This window comes from Heloderma suspectum, chromosome 4, assembly GCF_057233095.1.
Source record: "Heloderma suspectum isolate Gila_16-S chromosome 4, 16-S_ref, whole genome shotgun sequence".
Classification (NCBI taxonomy): Eukaryota; Metazoa; Chordata; class Lepidosauria; order Squamata; family Helodermatidae; genus Heloderma; species Heloderma suspectum.
In genome coordinates, this window is record NC_139461.1 from 116723746 (window position 1) to 116749759 (window position 26014).

Here is a 26014-nt window from a genome sequence, read left to right on the forward strand (position 1 = left end):
GATCCAAGGTGAAAGTAGTTACTTCCAAATGGCAATAAACCAAACAAAGGAGAATCGCAGTTTTGAGAAAGCACTTTACAGCCTTTAGGGAATTAGTGCTTTAAATGCAGGGGTTGGGGCACACAACAACTATACCACGGAGAACCTGACTTAAGGAAAAGAATCGGACTTTAAGCAGTGGCTGCTGGATGGCCACGATGTCCTATATCCCTAACGACCTCCAAATGCAGCCAGTTCACAGTAAATAGTTCATGGAGACACCTCCCATGTCATCCAAATGTGGACTAGGTGGAAGGATTGATTTATGAATTAAATATATGAGCAATTTCACTACATGCCTAAGTGGCAGGGCTCATATTAACTTGTTATTCAACAGTTACACATAATAATGACAAGAGAGAAAATTGCTCTTTACAAAGAAATGTGTCCCAGTCAGCAGTCTGAGTTTGCACTTTCTGTGTTAGAGCAGCATCTTTTCAAACTGTGGAATGATTTTCCTTCAGGGATGTAACTGGTACTTCTGTGTTGTATATCATTTATAGAGTTCTTTACAAATGCTGTAGCCGTTTTTTTGCCTAAGGGCGCTCAAGGCAGTTTACAAATGGTACGTAAAAATAAAATTACAGTTAAAATGACAAAATTTACCCAAATCATCTGGAGAAGCAACATACTATTAGCATGTGAAAGCCCATGAAAAACAAAAAATGGTGGAAACTGATCTCTTTAGAGCAGGGTTGTTGAATCTCTTTCAGTCCAAGGGCCAAATTCAGTTTCAGAGAAGTTCTTGGGTGGGTGGAGCCAAAATAGCAGCATGTTTTAGTTTAAAGTTCTTACTGCCATTAACTAAGCCTTAAGTCAGGCATTTCTGCCTTTTAGAATTGGGGGGGGGGACAGTTAGGGGAAAGGCGTGGGGCTAGGAGAATGTGGCATGGCCATCTAGGGAATTCCAGCAGGCCAGATTGGGATCCCAGTTGAGCTGGACTTGACCCACAGGTCAAAGGTTCAACACACCTGCTCTAGAGACAGAGTTCCACTATTGTGATGCCACTACTAGAAAAAACATGCCCTGGTGACTTAACCATGCAAGGAAGAGGCCCTTGCACATAGCAAGTCTTTATTCACCAATCTGCACAGCAGGGGTCATGTGGGAGAAGATATTCCATGGAGTATGCTGGGCCCTTCGAGATCAACACTTGCACCTTGACCTGTGTCAGGATGCTAATAGACAAAGCAGTGTGAGCATACTAGCAAAGGTATATTCTCTGGGGCCCGCTCCTGTTAAGAGCTGGACAGCTACATTCTCTATCAGCTGCTCCATGTAGAATCAACTAAGGTAATCAATAAGGGAGGTACCAGCTTGTGGGTGATGAACCCTGACAAGATGGCAGTTGTATTTGTGGATGCTGAGACAGGCAAGTAGGAAATTTCCCAGTGGAGTGAGAGAGGAGAGAGTTAGTGAATTTAGTTTAATGATCTGCAAACCACTATTTCTTTATTAACACAAATAGTAATGAGGAACAAACATCTGGCATAGCTACACTGAAAATATGCTCGTTTCAAACAGTTATAATTTTTTTCCAGTTAGAGAATCCAGGGAATTGTAATTCTTGGGAAGAACAGGGGTCACTCTAAATAAGGCTACAGTTGTTGGGGATTGGGGGGTGAGGGAAGGGTTGTAACAGTTAAACCAGGTAAAGTTGGTCAGCTGCTATTGTCATGCTTGCAGTGATGTCTGAGAAGGACCCAATTTCTGTATCCAACCCTGAATATTGATGCGTAACTCATGAGGTGTGGTCAGTGTCTTTCTCCTCTGGGCTTAACACATGTGCAACACTATCATTAGTACTCAATCTGATTTCTTCTTCCACTTTTGTTCCTAATTTTTCTAGGATATTCTTTGCTAATTCAGACCAAGGTCCACCTGGTCCAGTGTTCTGTTTCCAAGCCAGCTGCCTCCAGTAGCTCCCATGGATGAGGTTGGTATTTGTACCCAGAATCTGGAATTCAGAGGCCCTTGTTTAGCTTTCACAGCTAACAGCTGCTGGTAAACCTGTCCTCCAGCCAGGAATTTGTATAATCCTTTTGAAAAGCCATTTGCATTATCAAACACCCCCACGTCTTGTGCAGTGAAACCATACCTTGATGTGTTTTGTAAAGAAGTAGCAAAGAAAGAGAATGCATTTCCAGGCTGGAGTCAAGGGTAGGCATGGTCAGGAACCTGCTGAGGGCCTACACCCCAGCAGGGGATCCACTGACAAGAGCCCCCTGTACTTGCTTCTTCTCTTCAGCATTGCCACATTGTTGTTATGATGCCTCCTGCCTCTCCTCTCACTCTGGCCCAGACAACAGAGGTGGTGAGAAGGAGAAGCAAGAGATGCTGCTGCCTCCTTGCTCACTGCTCTCTGCCTGTCAAGCAGATAAAACATTGGTGGTGAGGATAAGAAATAGGACAAGGAGCACTAGCAGCTGGTGACAATGGCAGTGAGAAGATAGACTTGCTGAGGGAGAGTGTCTTGCCCACTGGCCCTCAAAAATCTCAAGCCAGCGCTGTCAGTTTTCTGGGCTGCTGCTGTTTATGTGTTTGCTGTCCACATGTATAAAGATCAGGACAGAAATACTCATGGGTAGGCACCGCAACATGCTATTTTAACTGGCGGATAAGTGTATGATCAGCCTGCTGTTTCAAGTAGCATGCCAGGACACCAGCTTGATAAGGCAGGCTGGGCCACTTACTTGCAAGTAGATCTGCTTGTGAGTAGAATAACATTCAAGAATCAGCCTAAAATACCTGCCTGTGAGCAGGACGAGTCAAAAATAAGCACGCCTACTGCTTTTTTAGAAGGAAACATACAGTAAACAATATTGTGCATCAAATCTGTCCGGAGCAAGACATTCCATGAAAGAGAGCAAGGTTGTTACAATGGTCTTCCTGTAATAAGTCCAGAAGTAGACCAGTCTCATATGTCAGCCTTCCCCGATCTGGTGCCTTCCAGATGCTTTGGACTTCAACTCCCATCAGTCCTAGCCAGCATGGCCAGTGGCCAGGAATGCTGGGAGTTGTCCAAAACATCTGGAGGGCACCAGACCTCAGAAGGCTGTTTATGTTCAGAGACAAATTGCCCCCAGAATTTTGTAGCCAAACAACAGGAAAGGATGTAGCCTTCATACCTTGCTCGTGGGTTTCCCAGAAGTATTGTGCTGACCACTGTTGGTAACAGGACATTGGACTTGATGGATCCCTTATCTAATCTAGCAGGGCTCTTATGTTCGGGGGTGCCACCCTGGATGAGGCCAGGCTGCACCTCTGTCGTGGAAGATATGCAGATGGGTGGGAAACAATTGCAGACACATCTTTATCCAAGAACAATTCTATAGATTTCATTTGAACTACTTTAGATTATGCACATTCAGAATGGAAAGACACTTTGTATTTTTCAGGAGGAGCATTTAACTCGGTGTGTAAGTTTAATCCAATAGATTGAGTAGACTAGTGTGATTTATTTTATACAAAATGAGAACATTTTTGCATTTGGGAACAGTAGTTCAGTGGGAATATTGTTTGCCTACAAGAGAAAAAATGCACTTATCTTCTAATAACCTGACTAGTTGACAGATTATAGTGCAGGTTTTTATAACTAGACATGAAAAGGATGCCATATTTATCTTTTCTGGCAATAATCATAGAGGAATGAAGTTGGCTTAGAGCACTGAGAACTGAAGATTGAGTGGTTAAAAAGTAATTACTTGCTGCTCTAACATGTAAAATTAATGCTTTATGACATTTTAATTTGATTCTATTAGCCTTTCCCACTTTTCCCATCTGCAACAACCTATGACAAATTCTGGGCGAAATAGCGGCCTGCAATTGCGCAAGCCTCCTTCAGTCAATAAATAATAATAATAATAGTAATAATGCCTAGCATTGATAGAGCACATTTCAGATGTTAAAAACATACTTCACATATCGTTATGGTGAGATGATTAGAGTGCTGACTAGAACTGGAGAGATCTGAGTTCAAATCCTCACTCAGACATGAAGTTCACATTATCTCCCAACCTCACAGGATTGTTGTGAGGATAAATTAGGAAAGGAGGACTATGCATGCTGCTGTGAGTTCCTTGGAGGAAAGCTGAGATAGGAATGTAATAAAAAATACGTTATCTTGTCAGTCCTTTCAACAGCCCTGTAAGGTAAGCCAAGATTAGGTTCCCAGTTTTACAGACAGGGAGCTGACAGTTTAGTTGTTTGCCTAGTCAGTTCATGGCTGAGGCACCAGGGCATCATTTGAACCAGGGATTTCTGGCTCACATCCTTTGTCAGTGGACTACACCAGTTCTCAAATCACAACAAAATACTGTTCAAGTCTCATTAAAACGTCATTTATGTATCACTGTATGGATACGTAAGCAATCTATGGGCCCCAGGAAAGAGAGATGGGTTGTACATTTCCCTTCCCTTTCCTTGAAACGGACAGTTCCATGGCAGAACCTTGGACTCATGGATGGTAGTGATAAACTGAAATGGATGTGTGTTTTGTGAGCACATACACACCCTGTGAGATGTGCTTCCTGCTCCACCAGTTTAGGGATAGGGGACCAAAATGTTTGTCGTATGGTCGACATCTCCCCCACCCCTCCCCAGTGGCCTCGCACACCTTGTCCCTGCTGTTCTCTTCGGTTGCTTTTAAAATCTGTATTCAGCCCTCCCCTGCTGGATTGATGCCATTTTTGAAGATAAATTGGCCTTTGTAGACAGTCACATTTGGCGACATTATGATGTTGTTGAGGGCAAATGAAAGTCATGGGCAATGGCCTCACTCAAAATAGCCCTCAGTGATGCCATCATGTAGCCAGTGATGTCATGTAGACCAACTGGGAACTCCACCTTGAGTTCTATGATGGTTGGAAGATAGAATAGATATGTACTAAATATAAAACAAATATAGGAAGTAGAAGGCCAACTTAAAGACAATTGGAATTGTAAAAGCACCTGATCAGGGCTGTGCAATTGACACTAGCAAACTGACATTAAAGAGGGTAAGATTGGGGGAGGGATTCGGAAACTCTTTGACCCCCCAAATTTCATCTTTCATACCAAATCTGGAGAATATTGAGTACAACATTGGCAGGAGGGCTATTGTTCTGAGTGGGGCTAAGCGCTATCCTCTCTGAGGATTTTTGCCCTGAAAAGTTGTATTAAAATGATTTGAATAAATGAACAAACAAGTGAGCCTTGGGTTGGAATCCTAAGCATACTTACTAGGAAGTAGCTTCCATTTAACTAAGTGGGATTTACTTCCCTGTAGAGATATTAAGGATCAGACTGTAAATTAATCAAAACCCTCCAGACTGTCTCGCCTACCATCTGTTTTCAACAGTGGCCAATGCCTGATGTCACAGGGGTGTGTAACTGTGTAGGGCACGTAAGAAATACTCCAACCTCTGTTGGAGTATTCAGCTCCAACAGAGCTGAAATCTCCCAACATTTTTCAGCTTCAGCCTGGTGTTTAGAGATGATCTCTGCAGGAGGACATGTAAACCCATGTAAAATTTGAGTAGTCTGTTAAAAGACACACGTTGGCTCAGGTTGCTGCCAATAGACACATAGAGACTCTCTGAAAGATGGGATTTGGGTGCTGAGACCATCTGGGGTCTTGTCAGAATTTATCCTTCTAAAATGGGTGCAGAGTTTCTTTCAGCCTGAGGGCTGAATTCCATTTTGCAAAAGCTCTCAGAGGCCACTTTCCGGTGGTGGGTGGGGCGAAAGGAACCAAAAATGCCAGCCTATTTTAGCTTAGAGTTCTTGTTGCCAGTGACTAAGACTTAGGAGAGGCATTTCAGCTTTTTAGAATGGGAACACAAATGCTGGAAAACCACCAAATGATTGGTGGTCAGGGACCGGGGAAGGGTGTGTGGCCATTTGGGAAATCCTGGAGGGCTGGATTTGGACCCCAGGTGGGCCGGATTTGGCCCACAGGACTATTTAATACTATTTAATTCTAAAATCTAATACCAACACAAGGATGGCAAACTGGTATCCAGTGGGCCAAATACAGCTTGCCAAGCAATTTTATCTAACCCCTGACAGCCTTACCAAATCCTTGGGCTCATTTATATTGGCCATTTTCTCCTACACTGACACCATTTGCTCTGTCATTTATTCCTGAGAGTCCAGATTATGCTTTTTCTGTTGCCATTTTGACTGTAGTGCTGTTGCTGTACATGATGCAGAAAAGTAGTCGTCGTTGACGTGGTTGGTGACTGTGTAACCTCAGCTCTCCAGCCTTGGAAGCATCCATCCAAACCCCTGCCACTACCATTATTTAAAAAGCAAGCAAGCTGTGAACTGAAAGACTTTGATAAAGAACTGAGCCTTTTGAGGAGACTTAAACAAGGGAAGGAAAGGTGACACACCAAATTGAGACGAAGCAAATTGATGTCCCAGGCGTAGGGAACATCAGAGCAAAAGGCACAGAGAGGCATGAGGACATGGAGGCCAAAACTGAAAGCTGAAACAAATCATATTGAAGAACTGATTTACAGTGGCGCACAGTTTGTTCCCTCTGTTGCTACTGCTGGCTAAAGGAAGGAAGTGTGGGAGGAATTCCATAACATTGGATCATAGTATCTTTCCACGGAAATATGATGATTTAAAACACAAAAAAAGAATCAAATCCAAGCACTATAGCAACACATAAAAATGTACTTGGGATGAAAGAAGCTCTGCATCTGGTACAGAGTTAGTTGCATTTCTTATTAGTAAAGGAAGGGTACATGCAAAACGCAATCCACCAATTATAGCCAAGTCGAAGAAATAATTGTTAAAAATAAACTTTGTATGGGTTTCACAAAAAACATTACGATCCCTTTTACTTCAGGCATGTTCGTTTCTATGTCCCCACTGAGTTCAGTGGTAGAGATTTGGGTGCATGTTTAGTTTTTCTGCAACTAGATTGTGGCCTTTACTATTTGTAACATCAAGGGGAAGAGTATAGCTTAGCGGTGGAGCACAGACTGTGAATGCAGAAGGCCCTGGGTCTCATCATTGGCTTCTTGATTAAAAAGGTTGCAGTTATCAGGGCTCCTCTGCCTGAGGCCTGGCTGATCAGAGTAGATTAGACTTGGCTTGATAGACCAGTTGTCTGACTCGGTATAAGGCAGCATCATATCTCCATATAGTCTGTGAGGTCAGTACTTTTCAACATTAAAAATGCGCAAGTGGAACCATGCAACAAAATATTGCCGTGTATCCTCCCTAAAAGGAATTTACCTGGATTCCAGCCAGCCGCTTTCTCTAAGCAGGACATTCCCCTCTCCCCTCCCACTAGCATGTTCCATTTTTCTTTTCTGAATGTGACTTTACATTTTGTGGCTACTGAAAGTGCTCTTCCCTCATTGGGGTATCCTTGCGGGGGGGGGTTGGGTTGAAGGGGTTCCCCCGAGTAGGCTGATACTTTCCTCTTGTTTCCTAGTGACCCCGTTTTGGCTACAATCCTGTCGGCACTCACCATCTGAGTTTTCCGTTAGAATGAGTGATTGTTGTGGGATATTAGTGTTGCTTTTATAGAGAACAGTACTATTACATCAGTGATCCTTGAAGTTAGGGAAGTAAGCATTTTGAACTCCTATTGATTTCGGTGGAAGAGTTGAAAGGATGTGCTTTAACCCCACCCCACCCCTGAAATCAATGGTATGTCATCCCTTTAGCTGGTTTGTGTCACATATTTGGCATTTAATTTTTCATATTCTTTAATTTTGTTGCTTTCCCCTCTGCTGGTGGAAGGGGGGGCTCTTGGGGCGTATGTCCATGGAAAGCTTTCTGGGCATGGATCTACAGCTGGCAGTGTTCTGCTGGCGGTAGGGCCCCAAACAGTGTTATCCACTGAATCCAAAACCCTTTTGCTCACTCATTACCTATGCCAGCTTGGAGCTGGTGTGGGTAATTTACTCTTCATTGAAACAGGGGGCGGGGGATTGGCAGAGGGGAAGAACCACCAGGGAACTTTCTGGCAAGAACTACAACCCTCACCTCCTGGCCAGCAGTGGTAGTTCATCTGGATAGGATTGTCCAGTTGTTAAATCCAGATACTTCACTCTACTGCATTTAAACCCAACACTCCTTATCCGTTTGTGTGCATGAGGCATAATCGCTACCATTGTTTGGAGCATTAGATGCTCAGCTTTTCACTGTAAGCAATTCGATGTCTTTCAGGTTTGGACATCTGCTGCTTTCCATTGTGCAGCCTGCAAAACAGCTTATGCAGTAAATTTGAACCTAGCAGAATCAAGGTTTGTTTGGATGTTTATAAAAATGTTGCTAGGGAACTTATACTGTGCCTCTCTAGTTCTAAGTAGGAAATGACTTGCAGACGTATAGGCCTATTTGTATGTGTGTGTAGATGCACACCCTAGCACATAGCAATCCAAATATATTTTCTGCGGGACATGATGCATCAAATATTTGCTTCAGCAACGCTTAATACACCTACCATGATGCTGCAGTGGTCTAATTTTATAGGAGTATTTAAGCTCCTAGATACAGCCCTATGTGGCAAATATGAAAAAACAAAGTAATTACATGGAATTGTTAGTTTTCAAACAAAATCAGATGAGGAGAAGCATTGAAGCAGCTTCAAAGCATAACTGATGCATCTTGTCATGTATCTCTGCTGGAACATCTGAAGCCCAAGTGTTTGATCTCCAACATCATGTATCTAAAGGTGATCTTTAATGTTTTTTTAAAGGTATCTAGTAAGGGAAAGGTAATTCTAACAATAGGAAAGCAGATGTGTGGGAGTCAGCACTGCTGTAACTGAATCCAGACTCTCTTCTGAATGTAGGGACATGAAGGGAATGTTCCAATAAAGTTCACATCATAAAAATCTGAGCTCCCCCCCCCGCCCCCGCCCTTCCACACCACTCCTTGGTTAAACTTGGATTCACATGTGTAGGATTTCTTGGGACTTTCATGTGGTTTGACTTTAGCACCATACAAAATCATGGTGTGGGAAAAAGATTTTTTTTAAAAGAACAGATTTGGGGATACTAAAAGGTAAAAGATCTTTGAAAGCCTGCAGTGTAAAATAGAAAAACCACTTGTCCAGTCTAGACTTCAGTTATTTTAGTGCCAAGAATACACTGGTCATATCAGTCTATTATTTTATGGTGGGGGTGGGAAGAATTGAAGAAAAATATGATTAATTTTAAACCTTGAGTACAATCCAGCCAGAGTTGAATCCGTCTAAGCTCCATTGATTTGTGGGAGAGATTTAAGCATATGTACAAATCTCTTCCACTGAAATCAATGGGGCTAAGAAGTGCTTAATTGTTTATTAAACAATACAACAATCAAATATAGAATTACAAAGAAAAATATATATTATAGCTTTCATATCTTGCTTTGCTCTTCAACAATGAACAAATGGAGACCATACTTTTATGAAGTACTTCATATGTTGTTGGGCTTCTCTTATTTTTACTTGTTCAGTACGTTTCACTCTTGTAGCTTATTCAAATCAAGTGATAATTCTAAAATCTCACCATTTAGGTACAAATAAAATGTTTGCTGATGTTAATAGATTCCAGGTTTGTTGTTATTTATTTTATAAATTCTGTCTTTCAGATGACCAAGTACTACATTTAACAGTTCAAGGGGGATACATAGGTCAGATATCTATTTGATTTCATGTAAGACTTTTTATTTTAGTATTTTACAGAACATAGTTTTGGGTAGTTCATGCCCATCATGATTTCCTTCTGTAGTCATATATTCAAAGTACTTTTATACTACCCCTCCATGAAAATTCCCAGAGCGGTTTACATACAAAGAAAATACAAAAGCAATTAAAATACAAGTAACACAAATGGAACAATTATATTTTATATAGTTCAGTTTCCCATACTGATTTATCCACTCAAGTCAAGTTCTGTAATATGATGGAATAGCACACCCAGTTCTCCCTGGCTATATATAGACTGTATTCTCTTCTCCTTTTCTTAGGCATGTTTCAGTGATGCCATCCAGGCTGCCCATCTAGTCTTCAAAAAAAATTTACATCCTCTTTGTGTACTAGTAGTAGCATACAAAATTGTGCTTGCAGTTCAACTTCATTTCTCTTTCCTAGGTTATACTGGAAACACTGTCTGGATGAGATATCTGTAGTGCTTGCTTGCTCTTTCACTTTGTACTCTGCCTGTTTCATCAGTAAGCCCATTAACACCCAAGAATAGGCATACAACAACATTTTGCCAAAGGGCATTGCTGTCTGTCCGTAATCAATGCTGTCATTATTCCTAAAGTGTTCAGAGGGCACTGGGCTCGTAAAAGCTGTGCAGTGCTTACATCATGCTGCCAGTAAGCAGATGAAAGATCAGTCCACATCAGATAAGAATGTGCATTAATAATGCAGGTTCAATAATAGAATAGTAGGGTTGGAAGAGGCCTATAAGACCATCCAGTCCAACCCCCAGGTTGCGTGTGTTCAGTGTGATGCTGTGTACCCATATGATCCTGGTTTATGAGTCTTCTGACATAAGACTGTTTAATAACATAAAAATCCACGAACAGGATCTCTGAATACAATCATAGAATTAGAGGGGCCTTGTAGGCTATCTAATCCAAACCCCAGCTCGGTGCAGAAAATCCAGAATTAGGTATCCCTTTAAACATCTGCTTAAAGATCTCCAGTAAGGGAGAGCCCACCACCCTCTAGGGAAGTGGTTCCATTGCCGAACTGCTCTTACTTTCTGACAATGGAACTCAATTACCTAGAGGAATGGTGGACCCTCCCACAATAGAGGTGTGAAGCAAATTGGCCTGGTTCAAGCATTATGCTAACCCATGGTTTGGGTTGTTGAATTCTGAGTTCTTTTGATATGTGAATGCAGCTGTGGTTTGTTAACCACGTACAAGCCAAAGTGAGAACTCAGAAATGTGTATTGTAATTGTTTTGCCAGGTTACAGAGGTGATGGGCAAGAGTGGTAAAAAAAGCCCAAACCAGCCACTCTATATGCCAAGACTACAGCACCTAAAGGCATCTAGGATACACAGAGAGAGCAGGCAAAGGAGAAGGGAAACAAGCAACCTAGGAATTGAGAAAACAAATGACAGTTTGTTTGATTATTTGCCAGACAAACCCTGGGTAGGGCAACAAAACATGGGTTAAATAAACCATGGGATAGTGTTATGTGAAAACCAGTGGTTACACGCAACTTGTATTTCTTGGCATTTCTGGCTGACTTATTGATTTAAACTCTTAAGGACTTTAGGTTTCATTTGACAGAAAAAATGTTTTTAGCTTTAGGGGAAAAAAACACTTTTGCCTACTTTCAAACCTTGCTCTTTTATGTGATCCTTTCAGATCTCCATCCCTTGAACTACAGGAACATCCACTAGAATGACTTTGCATTGTTTCAGCCAGTGTATTAAGCTTCATCTTTTAATAGAATTAGCAGGATTGCTTGGAAGCTAACCCTTGTTCCTAGTGGGCGAGAACATTGAGTTCCACTGGCAATAAACAGTTTGTAACATCAGTTGTTCAATACTATTCCTTGATGCATAAGATGTTGGTTAAAAGGAAAAAAGGAATGAAGTATTATAGTCAGTACAAGTTAAGCAGACTCTTGAATATTTGTGGCCCAGTGCAGGCATATTTGAACTAGGATTTAGTCATCAGAGTCATGGGATTGCATGTAGCCTTCCTCCATCCTTCTCCTTTCATATACAAATTCCCCTTACCTCTCTCTAGCCAGGTGTGTTGAAGTGTGCATATCCATCATTCAGACTTTACACATGTGACTCATGCACCACAAACAATTGCCATTTAAAGTATGGAGCCGCTTTCACTTTGAAAAGACTGATTAAGCCTGGGTTCTCGACGGAAGTAGAGAAACACACCCTCTTTCATTTTAACACACATTGGTGACAGTGTCACAAAATACTAAATCCAGGTTTGAGGGGAGAAGGGTTGCAATTTTGCACAAGAGGGGAGGAGTGGGAGGGGATTCTCACAATCCCACAGCCTGATCCTTAAATCCTAGTTCCCATGGACATTTTACTAGTTCTGTGCTGTGTTCTTAAGGATAGAGCGGCATGGAATGAATAAAATATGACTCAAAGGCACTTTCAAGAGCACATGCAATATACATGCATGTGTACATACATATACTGGGCCAAATAAGAGGTTGCAGTCATAGGTTATGAGTATTAGGGGATCTTTAGGTGATTACAAACAACCTGTAGGCATCTCAAGCACACTCCAGCTATTAACTGTGATACTATCTCTGCCTTAATCATTTGTTAGTATTAGTTTGTTAGTGTTCTTTCCAAATTAAACTTAGCATGGCCTTTAAGCAGATAGGGGGAAATGAAATGGTAGTTCTTAAAGGTTTTGTCTGTGTGACCCCCCTCCCATACACACACCTTAAATTTAAATTCACCTATAATGTTGCAGAATAAAGATAAGTAGAAATTACAAAAAATAGGCATAGTTAATTTTTGCTATGTTGTAATTATTTTACTGTGTAATGGCCATATTATGTGACACATAGCCAGTGGCTCTCAGATTCAGCCTATATGTTTCAACCTTTGGTATGAGAAGTATATAACATACTTCAGGTTTTAAGTAAAATGTCTGCACATGTTCCTGATTAACACAGACATTTAGCTGCACAGAGACTGAGGAAATTCTACCCTACAAACCTAAACCACTTTAAAACAGTCTTGATTCCCCCCTACCATGCTTCAGGAACCCTGGGAGTTATAACCCTATGATAGTGTTGAGAACTCTCAGCAACTACACAAAGCTATAATTCCCAGGGTTCCTTGGGGGAAGTTAAGACTGTTAAACAAGTTTAAAAGTGGTTTAGGTCTGTAGTACAGATGTATTTTGAGGAATGCACACAAGCAGCACAGGGAGATAGAGTTGCACTTAGAAAACGAAATTAGATTACAGATCTAGTAGAAGACTGTAGGGAAGGCTGGGAGATTTGTTATTATTCCATTAACTGAGAACTACTATCACCCTCCAATTGTTTTTCTCACAATCATTTACAAGGATTGGAATCTTATACAATAGTTTTAGGAAAATTCTCAAAGATCAGTTAATACCAGATAGATTAACCATTGTTCTAAATAACCCTCTTTTCATAGGAGCAGTCTAGTTTAAAAAAAAATTAAAGGAGGAATTATTTGCATTTCTAGAATAAGTTCATAGAAGCATTCATATGATTCAGGGTGTGCAAAATAAACCCATTCTTGCGTTTCTGCATGTATTCCCTACCCCTGCCCCCCATCATCACAATGTTATCACATGTTTGGGCATGCATCTGCACAAATAGAAATGGAATTTTCACTATTCAGATCCAGTCACCGTTGCATTGTTTTCCACAATTGGGTTAACTGCACATTCAAAAGCACAGGTGCTTCTATGAGCAATATTAATGCAGATCTGAATCATTGTCACAGATGACATGCATAGTACTGTCTGCAGCTGGCTTAACTGTACTGCAGTTTGCATGTTTCCTTCTTTTCACAGTTCCACCAATAAGATCCTCAAAGCTTCTGTCCATTCAGAACACCTATCTGCAACAATCAATGTGAGGTTTTTACACTGAAAGTGTGAATTTGCAGATAATTGCAGTGTCCTATTTATGAACCTCTCTCACTTTCTCTCAACTAACCTGTTTCACATGATTTTTAAGCACCTTGTCATATACACATGAGGAATGGTAAAATTCATTGCTTTGATTCCAAGACATTTTTTACAGTCTCAAGCCTTTGAATTTTACTTCTTTAAAAAAGGAAAACTGGAGGGCCCAGGGGGAGAGACTGAGTTTCTTTTTTAATTCTAGCATGCTTCCTTTCCCCTTCATCAGGGATGGGACATTATGTTGGCCTGTTATAGCCCATAATTCAGAGATACCTGAGCTAAGCCTTCCTTTAAAAAAATTAAAGAAGAAATTTGAAGCTTGATTTTTAAAGGTATTTTATTGCCATACTCCTAGGATACTTTCAGATGGTAATGATCAGAAGGTATTGTGCAGCTGTTCTGTCCTTTCCTTAATGGATTTTCTGCAGTAAGTGAAAAGATGGAAGAAGTGGTGGGAAAATACGGGAGGGTTATGAGTGGAAGATGACACTAGACCCCCCTGTAAAATTCTGTCAATTAGGCAGGGCGATTGCACCATAAAAGCCTCATCTGGAAGCAACCCTAGTCATAAATGGGGAGATCTACTAACAGCTATTAATTATGATCATTACATAGAGTTTCCATGTGCAATATCAATGTATCCTAACAACTGAATGCAGGAGACAAACGACAGGGTGATGGTGACCAGCTTTCATGAGCTTACAAAGTTATCTGTCTGACCACTGTTAGAACCAGAATGCTGGGATAGATGAGCCTTAGTCTGATCTACAAGTAAATTCTAACGTTTTATGTGCAAAATAGCACCTTCCCTGTTGCTGCTTGCCTCTGAATGCCAGTCACTGGGGAACAAGACTATGAAGGTACTATTGCATTCATCTCTTGCCTTTGGGAACTGGTTGACAACTGTGGGAACAGAATGCTGGACTAGATAGGGGTCTCTTTATGTTCATTAGGTACAGTTGGGAAGCTGGTGTCCTTCTTTCCCAAGTATCCCATGAACTTTTAGCGAACATCTATGTTCTTCTTTTCTAGTTCAACAACTTGCAGTACCTTTCCTTGCAAGCTTCTCATGGCCAACCTTCCTGATATCAGCCTTGGCTCTCATCCTCTGGTTGTTGTTTTGATTTAGCCCTTTGTGATTATGAGCCCAAGTTGCAGTGGTCTGCATGGGAGGTCTCATGTCTTCTGTATCCACCAGGGTGCAAATCCTACAGTGAACTCCCTGTTGGTCTCCCTGAGGAAGAGCAGGAGAACAAGTTACCATATTTGGAACCAGGGACTGACAGCTCAGATCTTTTAGGGGAGGAGACTGAATTGGCCCACTTACCACCCCAAGGCCATTCACTCCAAGGCTATTCAGTGCACAACTCCAAACCAGAGTACTGCCCCCTTTAAGTTCCCTGCAACTTTGTTTGAGGTGTGGTGCTCAGGTAGGAGACAATGATTCAGATGAGCTTTAGAGCTTTCAAACTTTGTTTGAAAGTTCTCTCATATCTGCAGACCCAGCCTATACTACCTGCTTTGGCTGCTAGATGCCTTTTGTTCCTCATAAGTTCTCTCTGGGTTTTGCTTGTGAGAGCCTTGGGAGTTCATGGCCAAACTGGAACAGGGCAGCTGTTTTATTTGAGGCTACCTCAGGTGTCCTGAGCCTCCTAGTATCAAATCATACAGTGCCAGCATTGTGTAACGTTAAGGCTGCATTTATGTACATGCTTACATGGGAGTAAGTCTCATTGAACGCAATGGGGCTTATTTGTGAGTAAACATACATAGGATTGCCTTGTAAGTATGTTTTCCCATCTAACTCAACATTTGGGAAGTGTGAAGGATCTTTTCTGCCTTCCTCATTCTGATCAATAGACTTCTCTGTGTGCTACTGATAACAGAGATAGGAAGAAACTGATGATGCTTATGATCATTTGGTCTTCTATGTTTCCTGTTGCAGTTCTTGGAGACAATGGAGTAAATCAGTCTTCCAGTTCTGAGGAAAAACCCGCTGGTTCAACCTTTACTCCCACAGCATTGATCAAGGAGGCTGTGAATTCAATTAGAATAAACCTACATTTTTCATTCACATTGTTGGAGTTAAGAAAAAATTATTATATTGTTTGCATGATTTGTCCTGTACCCAAGAGTCCATTTTTCAAAGATCTTGTAAGAGTGTGTGTGTGACAAAAGAGGAAAAGAAGAACTTGGGCATTGGGGGGTGGATGAGTAGCAGTTTTAAGGGAACAATGAAGAGTAACCATGTGAATGAGAATGAAAAACCTTATAGGTCACTAAACCCAAATCACCTAAAGCTCCTGCCTGCTCCATCTGTTGTTTCTGAATGTTTACCAAATGTTGGCTTGGATCCTAAATTGCTCCTCTATTCACATAAAGGGAAGGGAAGTGATTTCCACCAACTCCTGCCTCCATCTGCAGTCCCCTACACCGTATCCCACAGCATTCCCAAGGGTCCTAAGCCCCTCCATCCAGGGGGGCTGCAGAGGAATGGAGGAGGCAGGGAAAGCCTCATAATGTGAACCAAGTCTCATAATGTGAAAGTTAGACTCCAAGCCATTGCTTGAATTGCCAGTGTGGAGTACTGGTTGGGTCTGTATGTGGGTAACTCAGGTTTAAATTCCTACCCAGTTATGAAGCCCAGTAGGTGGTCTTGGGCAAGTTGCTCTCTCAGCCTGACCTACATCACATGGTTCTTGTGAGCTTTAAGGATGATCTCTGGCTCCGAGCTTCCTGGAGGAAGGGTGGGATGCAAATGTATCCATTCTATTCTATTTTATTTTAATATATTTACCCCCCTTTTGGCCACAAAATGTTCCCTTCAGTGGAAAAAGGGTACTAAATCTAAATGTGGTCATGCATTTGTGTGGTGAAATTGCAGTGTTATGGCTATATACATGGTGTGGTTATGATGTAAATATAAGTCTTGATTGTCTTCCAAGGAATTCTTTTCCTGCTCTCTGAATGTATCAAATGGAAAATGGTCTTTAAGCATTTTACTTCGCAAAACTCATTTGTAGAAAAACTGAAATTCATCCAAGCAGAAGTCAGACCTTTTTGTTCTATATATGGTAGAGGAAGGAAAGAAATATTCTTATGAGACAAAAGAGGAAGGCTGGACTGTTGAAATGTAAACTGTAAACTGTGTGTTGCAACTTAGATAAATTTTAATAGCCATTGTAGCTTATCTGAATGGCTAATGAGGGGCTACGTTTTTACAGAAAATACTATATTTTTGTACACCTAAGAAAAAGGAAAGCAAGTATGTTTGTCTCAGAAACTATCACAATGCACAAAAAGCAGTAATGTTTCAATGGCTACAACATTTAAAGTGCCAGCAATATTATATAAGTCCAGGCATGGGGTGGGTGGGGGGAGGTTAACCACAAAAATGTGTGCTATTTACTTTCTTCCCACTTATAGTCAGAATAATTTCCTATGCATGGATCAATTCCAAATATTTGAAAATCCACAACAACAAAAGGACTTGCAGCCCTTGCAGTCTATTATTCCATTTTCTTACATACAGGGTTGGATCCAGAACTTCCCTTCCACAAATGAAGGGGCTCCTTCCATTTGTGGAAGGGACTGCAATGCACTGGAGGCTTCTACTGGAAAAAAAGGGGGGTCCTGATTCTCTGTATGTTACTACCCACACTGTTCTGGAGGGTCCCCCAACTTTCTTCAGAGCAGATTTTCAGGAAGCATGGGGTGGGGGGAGGAATCGTTGATAATCCCCTCCCCTCCTTTCTTAAGTGTCCTATGACTGGAACTCCATTCATGGGAACTCTGGATCCAGACCACGGTAACTTTTATTGTGGACATTAGCACTGTGTAGCTGGATTCACATTGGCCCATTTCGCACATCACAGTAGCAAATTATGGGTTAATTTACCCAAGATTTGCAAGGCGTGTGCTGCACACAAGTCGCTTCTGCTTTGCATAAACAAGCTCTGATCCTCTGAGAACACATTGCAGGTTGTTTAATTAACTCGCCATGATGTGCGAACCAGGTCAATCTCTACTTGGGTTATCTGGCTACTTGGGTTATCTGGCTACTTGGGTTATCTGGCTACTTGGGTTATATGGAAATAAACCCTAAAAGACCCTTCTCCTCGCTAACCGACCACAGTGGTTTGCTTTAAATCAAGGTGATTCAAATCCAAGTTTCCCATTTTGAAGTTCATATATTTCCAAAACAAGCATTCATACTAAGTGGTTGCTATAGCACTTCAAACATATTGGCTTGCAACTAAATATACAGCCCAGGAGCATGATCCAAAACCTTTGACCACCCAGCCACATGACTTTTGTACTCGAGAATTATGTCTGCTTAGAAGCAAGAGACAGATTTCTGTTTGGCACACTTTGTACACACGCAAATTTATAAGTATTTTATACTTTATTCATTATAAGTATTTTATACCACCCTTCAATTACATTCTCAAGGGGGGGGGTTGCTTAGAATAAAAAGCAAGGTCACATACTTGAAAGTTAAGGCTGTAATCCTGTGCACATTTATTGAGAAGTATGTTCCACTGAACAAAGTATGACTTACTTCCAAGTAAACATGGATGGACTCAGGCTGCAAGTATCCACAATTTTCTAGAAGTAAGGGACAGCAGTTACTGTGCAAAGTAGTGTTTCTACATGAGATGGAAAATGTCACTGCTGTCTGTTCAGTAGAATAATATTCATAATTTGATAACTGAACATGTTGCAGAGCTCAGACAGTTGGAGGGCTTAAAATAGGAGTACAAGATCATCTTCATGGGGCTCAGTTGATGATCCTCATGAGATACAGAATGACACCTCCGAGATTCCAATAACTGTGATGAATTGCTAGTTCAGTAAGAATCCCACAATAATAAATATAATACATGACTATGTCATTTATGTTTAACCTCAGATGTCAGGTATCACCCCGCCCCCCAGTTCTTAAAAAAAAGGGGGGGGAAGAAAAGCAATCTTTAGCTCTCTGTTTCATAGATGATAGTGATCCATCAAAAGTTTTAATGTGTTTGTTTTATTGTCAAATTCCCTTTTAGCCCAATGTATGTATGTATGTATGTATGTATAAGCATGATTGGAAACAAATGAATTCTTTTAAAAATCTGAACTATGTATTTGTTTCTTAATTAAAAAAGAAGACGTTTTCATACATCCTCCTGTCTGAAAATAGGATTGTGTAGCAACCTATCCTGGTAGACATCTTCCATTCCTTGTGATGAATGATGATGTAAATGTAATATTCTGCTTTGTTCATGCAATATGTGGGCATTTCTACACCAGCATAAAATCCTGCATTTAAAATGGGTCTTTCTGCTTCCATTTTAAATGCAGGATCACAACTGATTCCCTTTACCTGTGCTTCCTTTTTCCTTTCCCCTTTCCCCCTCCTCTCCCCCTTAACTGAGTCCATTATCTGTCATTGCTCGTGCCTCTTCTTGCCACTTTAACTCTTTTCATGGAGGAAACTGAAAAGGAACACAGTGGGGTAATTTGATAGCTCATTATCTGCGATCTATTTAAAAACAAAGGGCATTTAGTGCAGGAGGGTCACAGCAGGGTCATTACATCATGTAAAGAGCCCACAAACTTCTGTGAAGGTGCCATCTCAGTCGCAGGATAAAAGCCCCATGTGAAGGAGCCCTGTGTCTTGTCAAAGCACAGAGAGGGAACAGAGGTACATTCTTGGTAGGGATTGCCCTATAAAACCTACGTTCAATCAGGCATCCACAAATTTACTCATCAGCTCACCAGGGGCAAATGCACCCAGCCCTCTGGCAAGCAGGGCACCTGACACCACACAGATCCCTAGCCTGGTGACCCTATTTCCACTGTAGTTTTCAAGCAGGTAAGAAACAGCAGGAGTCTCTTCTTGGCAGACTCCCATGGGCTTTTTCCCAATCCCCCTGTGAATACAAGAGGATTAAAGGAGGGGAGGAGATTGGTGGTAACAATAAATAATGGCTGTCCAAGCCACCATTTTTAGATCTCTGGTCCTAATGTTAGTATTAGATAAAAAGTAACAAGTGAAACATTTCTTTTCTGACCAGTTGCTTTGGGAGGGGAAAATAAGAAAGATTTTCCAGTCTTGCCTAGGTAGGCCTCTTTTATTACTCTTTCCACTGCACCAGTTGAGAAAGATTAAACACGTTTAATCTTCGGTGCAAATATACAGAGGAAGGCTTTCAGTTTAATCATTCTGTATTGTAGCCCTGCTGTCTCCATTGTTCAATTAATCTTGACTCTCTTTCAGACTCAAGAACCTAATGGTTTCTCTTCTCTTCAGAAGTTCTAATATTTTAGATGTGAAGATGCTGATGTACATTCTGTGTGTGTGTGTGTGTGTGTCTGTGTGTGGTGTAGTTGTATGCATTTAAGGCAGAGAAGATTTATTGCTTTAAATGGAAAGGAATATTTAAAGTTGAAGTGCTATGCAGGTTTCATCACAATTCATTTCATGTAGACCTAAAAAATGGATTAAAGGGCCAAAGTCTTATCCAATGAGCTATATGTTCTTTAATCCTCACTCTCTTATATATTGTCGCCTTTCCCACATGTTAATTGTGGCTTTTTATTCTAGGCAAAATATTAAACTTCATTGAGAATCCTTTTTTTCTTTATGGACCAGATTCTCCAGTTATATGAAAATGGCCACTAAAGGGAATGGCTCTGCCTTAGAATGTATACTCTTGAGCCTGCTTCCATATTACATTTCTACAGCATCAGCAGTATGTTCTAAAAAAATGGAGTTATCCTCTGTCTTTCATTCAGGATAGGAAGGAAGCTAATAGTTTAAAGACCTTTGATCCTAGACTTTCAGGCCTGGGTTTCTGTCAGCAAAATGTGGCGACAGTAAAGAAAACAGCAACAGTTTGAAGGTACAGTATATAAAATGATCAGGGTTGATATCAAAATGCTTTCAGCCATCAGGTCATGTTCATTTTCCCCTTCATGGATCACTGCCTTGTTGTGGCGAAGGGGCTTGCGTAACTCAGTGAAGCCATAAGCTATGCCGTGCAGGGCCACCCAAGACGGACAGGTCATGGCAGAGAGTTCTGACAAAATGTGGTCCACTGGAGAAGGAAATGGCAACCCACTCCAGTATTCTTGCCAAGAAAACCCCATGGAACGTATCACAAGGCTAAAAGAGATGATGCCGGAAGATGAGCCCCTCAGGTCGGAAGGTGTCCAATATGCTACTGGGGAAGAGCAGAGGGTATTTCCAAGTAGCGCCAGAAAGAGTGAAGCGGCTGGGCCAAACCCGAAAGGACACTCAGCTTTGGATGTGTCTGGCGGTGAAAAGAAAATCCGATGCTGTAAAGAACAATATTGTTTAGGAACCTGGAATGTCAGATCAATGAATCAAGGTAAGCTGGAGGTGGTCAAACAGGAGATGGCAAGATTGAACATCGACATCTTGGGAATCAGCGAACTAAAATGGACAGGCATGGGCGAATTTAATTCAGGTGACCATCATATCTACTATTGTGGGCAAGAATCCCTTAGAAGAAATGGAGTAGCACTTATAGTCAACAAAAGGGTGGGAAAAGCAGTACTGGGGTACAATCTTAAAAATGATAGAATGATCTCAGTACGAATCCAAGGCAAACCATTCAACATCACAGTAATTCAAGTCTATGCCCCAACCACTGAGGCCGAAGAAGCTGAGGTTGATCGGTTCTATGAAGACCTACAACACCTTCTAGAACTAACACCAAAAAAAGATGTCCTCTTCATCATAGGGGATTGGAATGCTAAAGTAGGAAGTCAAGAAATCACGGGGATAACAGGCAGGCATGGCCTTGGTGTACAAAATGAAGCAGGACAAAAGCTAATAGAGTTTTGCCAAGAGAACATGCTGATCATAGCAAACACTCTTTTCCAACAGCACAAGAGGCGACTCTACACATGGACATCACCAGATGGTCAATATCGAAATCAGATTGATTATGTCCTTTGCAGCCAAAGATGGAGAAGCTCCATACAGTCAGTAAAAACAAGACCTGGAGCTGACTGTGGCTCAGATCATGAGCTGCTTCTTGCAAAATTTCGGCTTAAATTGAAGAACGTCGGGAAAACCACTAAACCGTTCAGGTATGACCTAAATCATATCCCTGATGAATATACAGTGGAGGTGAGGAATAGATTTCAGGGATTAGACCTGATAGACAGAGTGCCTGAGGAACTATGGACGGAGGTCCGTAACATTGTTCAGGAGGCAGCAACGAAATCCATCCCAAAGAAAAAGAAATGCAAGAAAGCCAAGTGGCTGTCTGATGAGGCTTTACAAGTAGCTGAGGAAAGAAGGGAAGCGAAAAGCAAGGGAGAAAGGGGAAGATATACCCAACTGAATGCAGAGTTCCAGAGAATAGCAAGGAGAGACAAGAAGGCCTTCTTAAATGAACAATGCAAAGAAATCGAGGAAAACAACAGAATGGGAAAGACTAGAGATCTCTTCAAGAAAATCGGAGATCTCAAGGGAACGTTTTGTGCAAAGACGGGCATGATAAAGGACAAAGAAGGCAGGGACCTAACAGAAGCAGATGAGATTAAGAAGAGGTGGCAAGAATACACAGAAGAACTATACAGGAAAGATCTGAATGCCCCTGATAGCCATTTTAGTGCGGTCACTGAACTTGAGCCGGACATCCTCAAGAGTGAAGTCAAGTGGGCCTTAGGAAGCATTACTAACAACAAAGCTAGTGGAGATGACACTATTCCAGCTGAGCTATTTAAAATCCTAAAAGATGATGCTGTTAAAGTGCTGCATTCAATATGCCAACAAATTTGGAACACTCAACAGTGGCCACAAGACTGGAAAAGGTCAGTTTACATTCCAATTCCAAAGAAGGGCAACGCCAAAGAGTGTTCAAACTACCGCACAATTGCGCTCATTTCACATGCCAGCAAGGTGATGCTCAAAATCCTACAAGCTAGGCTTCAGCAGTATGCGAACTGAGAACTACCGGAAGTACAAGCTGGGTTTCGAAGAGGCAGAGGAACTAGAGATCAAATCGCCAACATTCGCTGCATCATGGAGAAAGCAAGAGAATTCCAGAAAAACGTCTATTTCTGCTTCATTGACTATGCTAAAGCCTTTGATTGTGTGGATCACAACAAACAGGCAAATTCTGAAAGTGATGGGAGTACCAGACCACCTTACCTGTCTCCTGAGAAACCTGTACGAGGGTCAAGAAGCAACAGTAAGAACCAGACATGGAAGAACCGAGTGGTTCAAAATTGGGAAAGGAGTACGACAAGGCTGCATATTGTCACCCTGCTTATTTAACTTATATGCAGAGTACATCATGAGAAATGCGGGGTTGGATGAATCAGAGGTCGGAATTAAGATTGCTGGGAGAATTATCAACAACCTCCGATATGCAGACGATACCACCCTAATGGCAGAAAGTGAAGAGGATCTCAAGAGCCTCTTGTTGAGGGTGAAAGAGGAGAGTGCAAAAGCTGGTTTGAAACTCAACATTAAAAAAACGAAGATCATGGCATCTGGCCCCATCACTTCCTGGCATATAGAAGGGGAAGAAATGGAAGCAGTGACAGATTTTACTTTCTTGGGCTCCAAGATCACCGCAGACGGTGACTGTAGCCATGAAATTAAAAGACGCTTGCTCCTTGGGAGGAAAGCTGTGGCAAACCTAGACAGCATAGTAAGAAGCAGAGACATCACCTTGCCGACAAAGGTCCGTCTAATCAAAGGTATGGTTTTCCCAGTAGTAATGTATGGCTGTGAGAGCTGGACTATAAGGAAGGCTGAGCGCCGAAGAATTGATGCTTTCGAACTGTGGTGCTGGAGAAGACTCTTACGAGTGCCCTGGACTGCAAGGAGGTCAAATCAGTCCATCCTAAAGGAAATCAACCCTGAGTGCTCATTGGAAGGACAGATACTGAAGCTGAAGCTGAAATATTTTGGCCACCTAATGCGAAGAGAAAACTCTCTGGAAAAGACCCTGATGCTGGGAAAGACTGAAGGCAAAAGGAGAAGGGGACGGCAGAGGATGAGATGGCTAGATAGCATCACCAATGCAATGAATATGAACTTGAGCACGCTCTGGGAGAGAGTGCAGGACAGGAAGGCCTGGCGTGCTATGGTCCATGGGGTCACGAAGAGTCGGACACGACTGAACAACAACAACAAAAATGTATTTGTTTACTAATTTATGTATTTATTTACTCATTTTTATGTATTTACCGACGGATCCATTACAGATTCCTTGAAGATACATTCAGTATACTAGAACTATGGTTTGGCATTACGTCTGATAAGGACAATTTTTTATTAATTTAAACTACATTTTATTGGAACAAACCAGAATCAGAAACCACAGTTTGATCATGGCCGGTTCCAATAAGCTACAGGTTAAGCGAATCATTTTGTCTTTGTGGGATATAATGACAAACCACGGTTAGTTTAAACGAACCCACCTACTCTGATGTATGCCAGTGGAAGAGATGGGAGGAAGGGGACTTGAGCAGGCTCATTTGTGTTGTGCTAAACCATGAATAGCTGTAGCTCAGTAGTAAAACACATGCTTTGCATGCAGAATGTCCCAGATTCAGTCCCTGGAATGTCCAGGTATGGCATAGGACGACTCCTTTTTGAAACCCTGGAAATCTGCTACCAGTCAGTGAGCTTAGATAGACCAATGGTCCCACTTGGTAGAAGGCATCTTCCTATTTTCCTGTGGTTTAGCATTACATCTGAACCGGACTAAAGTCTGTTTTTTGTTTTAACATTCCATTGCCTGAAATCTGTGTTGAAATCTTTGAACATAGAATTACTTTGTCTTAAATCTGAATTCCCAAACATTATTTCAGCCATATTATGATTTCTTGTGATCCTGGCCTGACTGCAGACATTGGCTAGGAAGCTGTGTGAATATCACAGCGTTTTAAAAGATTTTCTGTGGCAATCCAATGAATTGCTATTTCTGGGAAGCCAGACTGTACACTCTTATAGAAGACTGGCAGGCTGTGGAAGCAATTAAAAATTATTGTTGGGGTGGGGAAATGGGATCATATAATTTCTAAAAATGGGTGAATTGAACGCCTAGAATCTGTTCAGGAATGTTCACAGCTGAGCTTTAAATAACAAATCTTTGAAAGGTTATATGGAAGTAAGAGAAAAAAATAGTATCTAAGATTAAAGCCACATCCCATAAAGACTTAGGCATCCCAGTACCCATTTAACTTAATGGGTTTAAGCATATCTAACTTTGTATGAGATCGTGGCCTACCTGGTTTATTGTTAAATAAGCATTCATATGCAACAGCCTTCTTCATCAGATAAATATGGAAAATATGTTTCACTCACATCAGTGGTACTTCTTCCATGTAATTGGTACATTGGTAAGTTAGTTCTGTATTTAGGATTGAGGTTTTTGCTGCATCAGTATTTCCGTTTTTTAAATTTTATGTATCACAACATAAACTGGAAATAAGTCTTCTATCTGGAAAGAGCTTTTCTGAAGATAACTGTTTACTTGTGCTTTGCAACTTTTTCAGGACTTTGCAAGAAGCATTTTCGTTCTTGGTACATTGTTTTCCAATATGAATCCAGTTGTGGAAAAGTTTTGCAACCAATTGATTTTTAGGGCTGTTGAACAGGGAGGTGGGTGGGGAGATAGAGCGGGAACAGTTTACAGACTTTGTTTTTAGTCCTTGTTCTGTGTATACATTACAACCAAGTTGTAACAAGGGGAAATATAAAGGAAATACATTTTTAGTAATGCATGGACTATGTAAAACTGTGTAAACTATTCCACAAAAAGTGTTATGGGCATGATTATAGTCTGTCCTGAGTGGATCAGATTTTTTTTAATAGGAGAGAAATGGGAACACATCTTTTCCAGTACACTTTAATATTCTAGGTCTTCCTTAGCCTTTTCAGGCAAGGCGTTATTATTTAATACTGAGATACATCATAATTTGGAATTTAATATGACAGTGATCTGGTTTTAGCCGTCTGTGAAGAAGATTATGTTCCAGATGGTTGAAGTTATAATCCAAGCCTACAGTCCTCACCAAAATGTGAGCAAACTAAGAGACTAGCCTGAAGCTTTATCCAGATCACTCAGATTGTGTGTAAGGGTGCTTCCAGATGGATGGCTTCTAGTATTACCAATCCAAAGACAATGTTCAGCTATTCCATCTTTTCCTTTTTAATGTTTTTTTCATGGAAAGAAAAAAGGTGGAAGAAGTGGTGGGAAAACATGAGAACGTTACAAGTGGAAGATGTTGTCTGAACCCCCGCCCCCAACCACCCATAAAATTCTATGAATGAAGCAGGGTGATGCATGGTAAAAATTCTATGACTGGGGCAGGGCAATGCATG

General features: G+C 41.3%; 1 protein-coding gene across 4 annotated transcripts in view; it reads left to right on the forward strand.

The window, feature by feature from the left end:
• Positions 1–26014, forward strand: part of BCL2 (BCL2 apoptosis regulator) — a 169993-nt gene that overhangs the window by 63481 nt on the left and 80498 nt on the right. The window contains exon 4 of one of the 4 annotated variants that reach the window (XM_084850511.1): positions 1890–7089. The exons of the other annotated variants lie outside the window; for them this stretch is intronic. Coding sequence (XP_084706637.1) covers positions 1890–1904 — 15 coding nt within the window. The 3' untranslated portion in view covers positions 1905–7089. Of the gene's footprint in view, positions 1–1889; positions 7090–26014 lie in introns of those variants that run through there. 4 annotated transcript variants of the gene reach the window in all.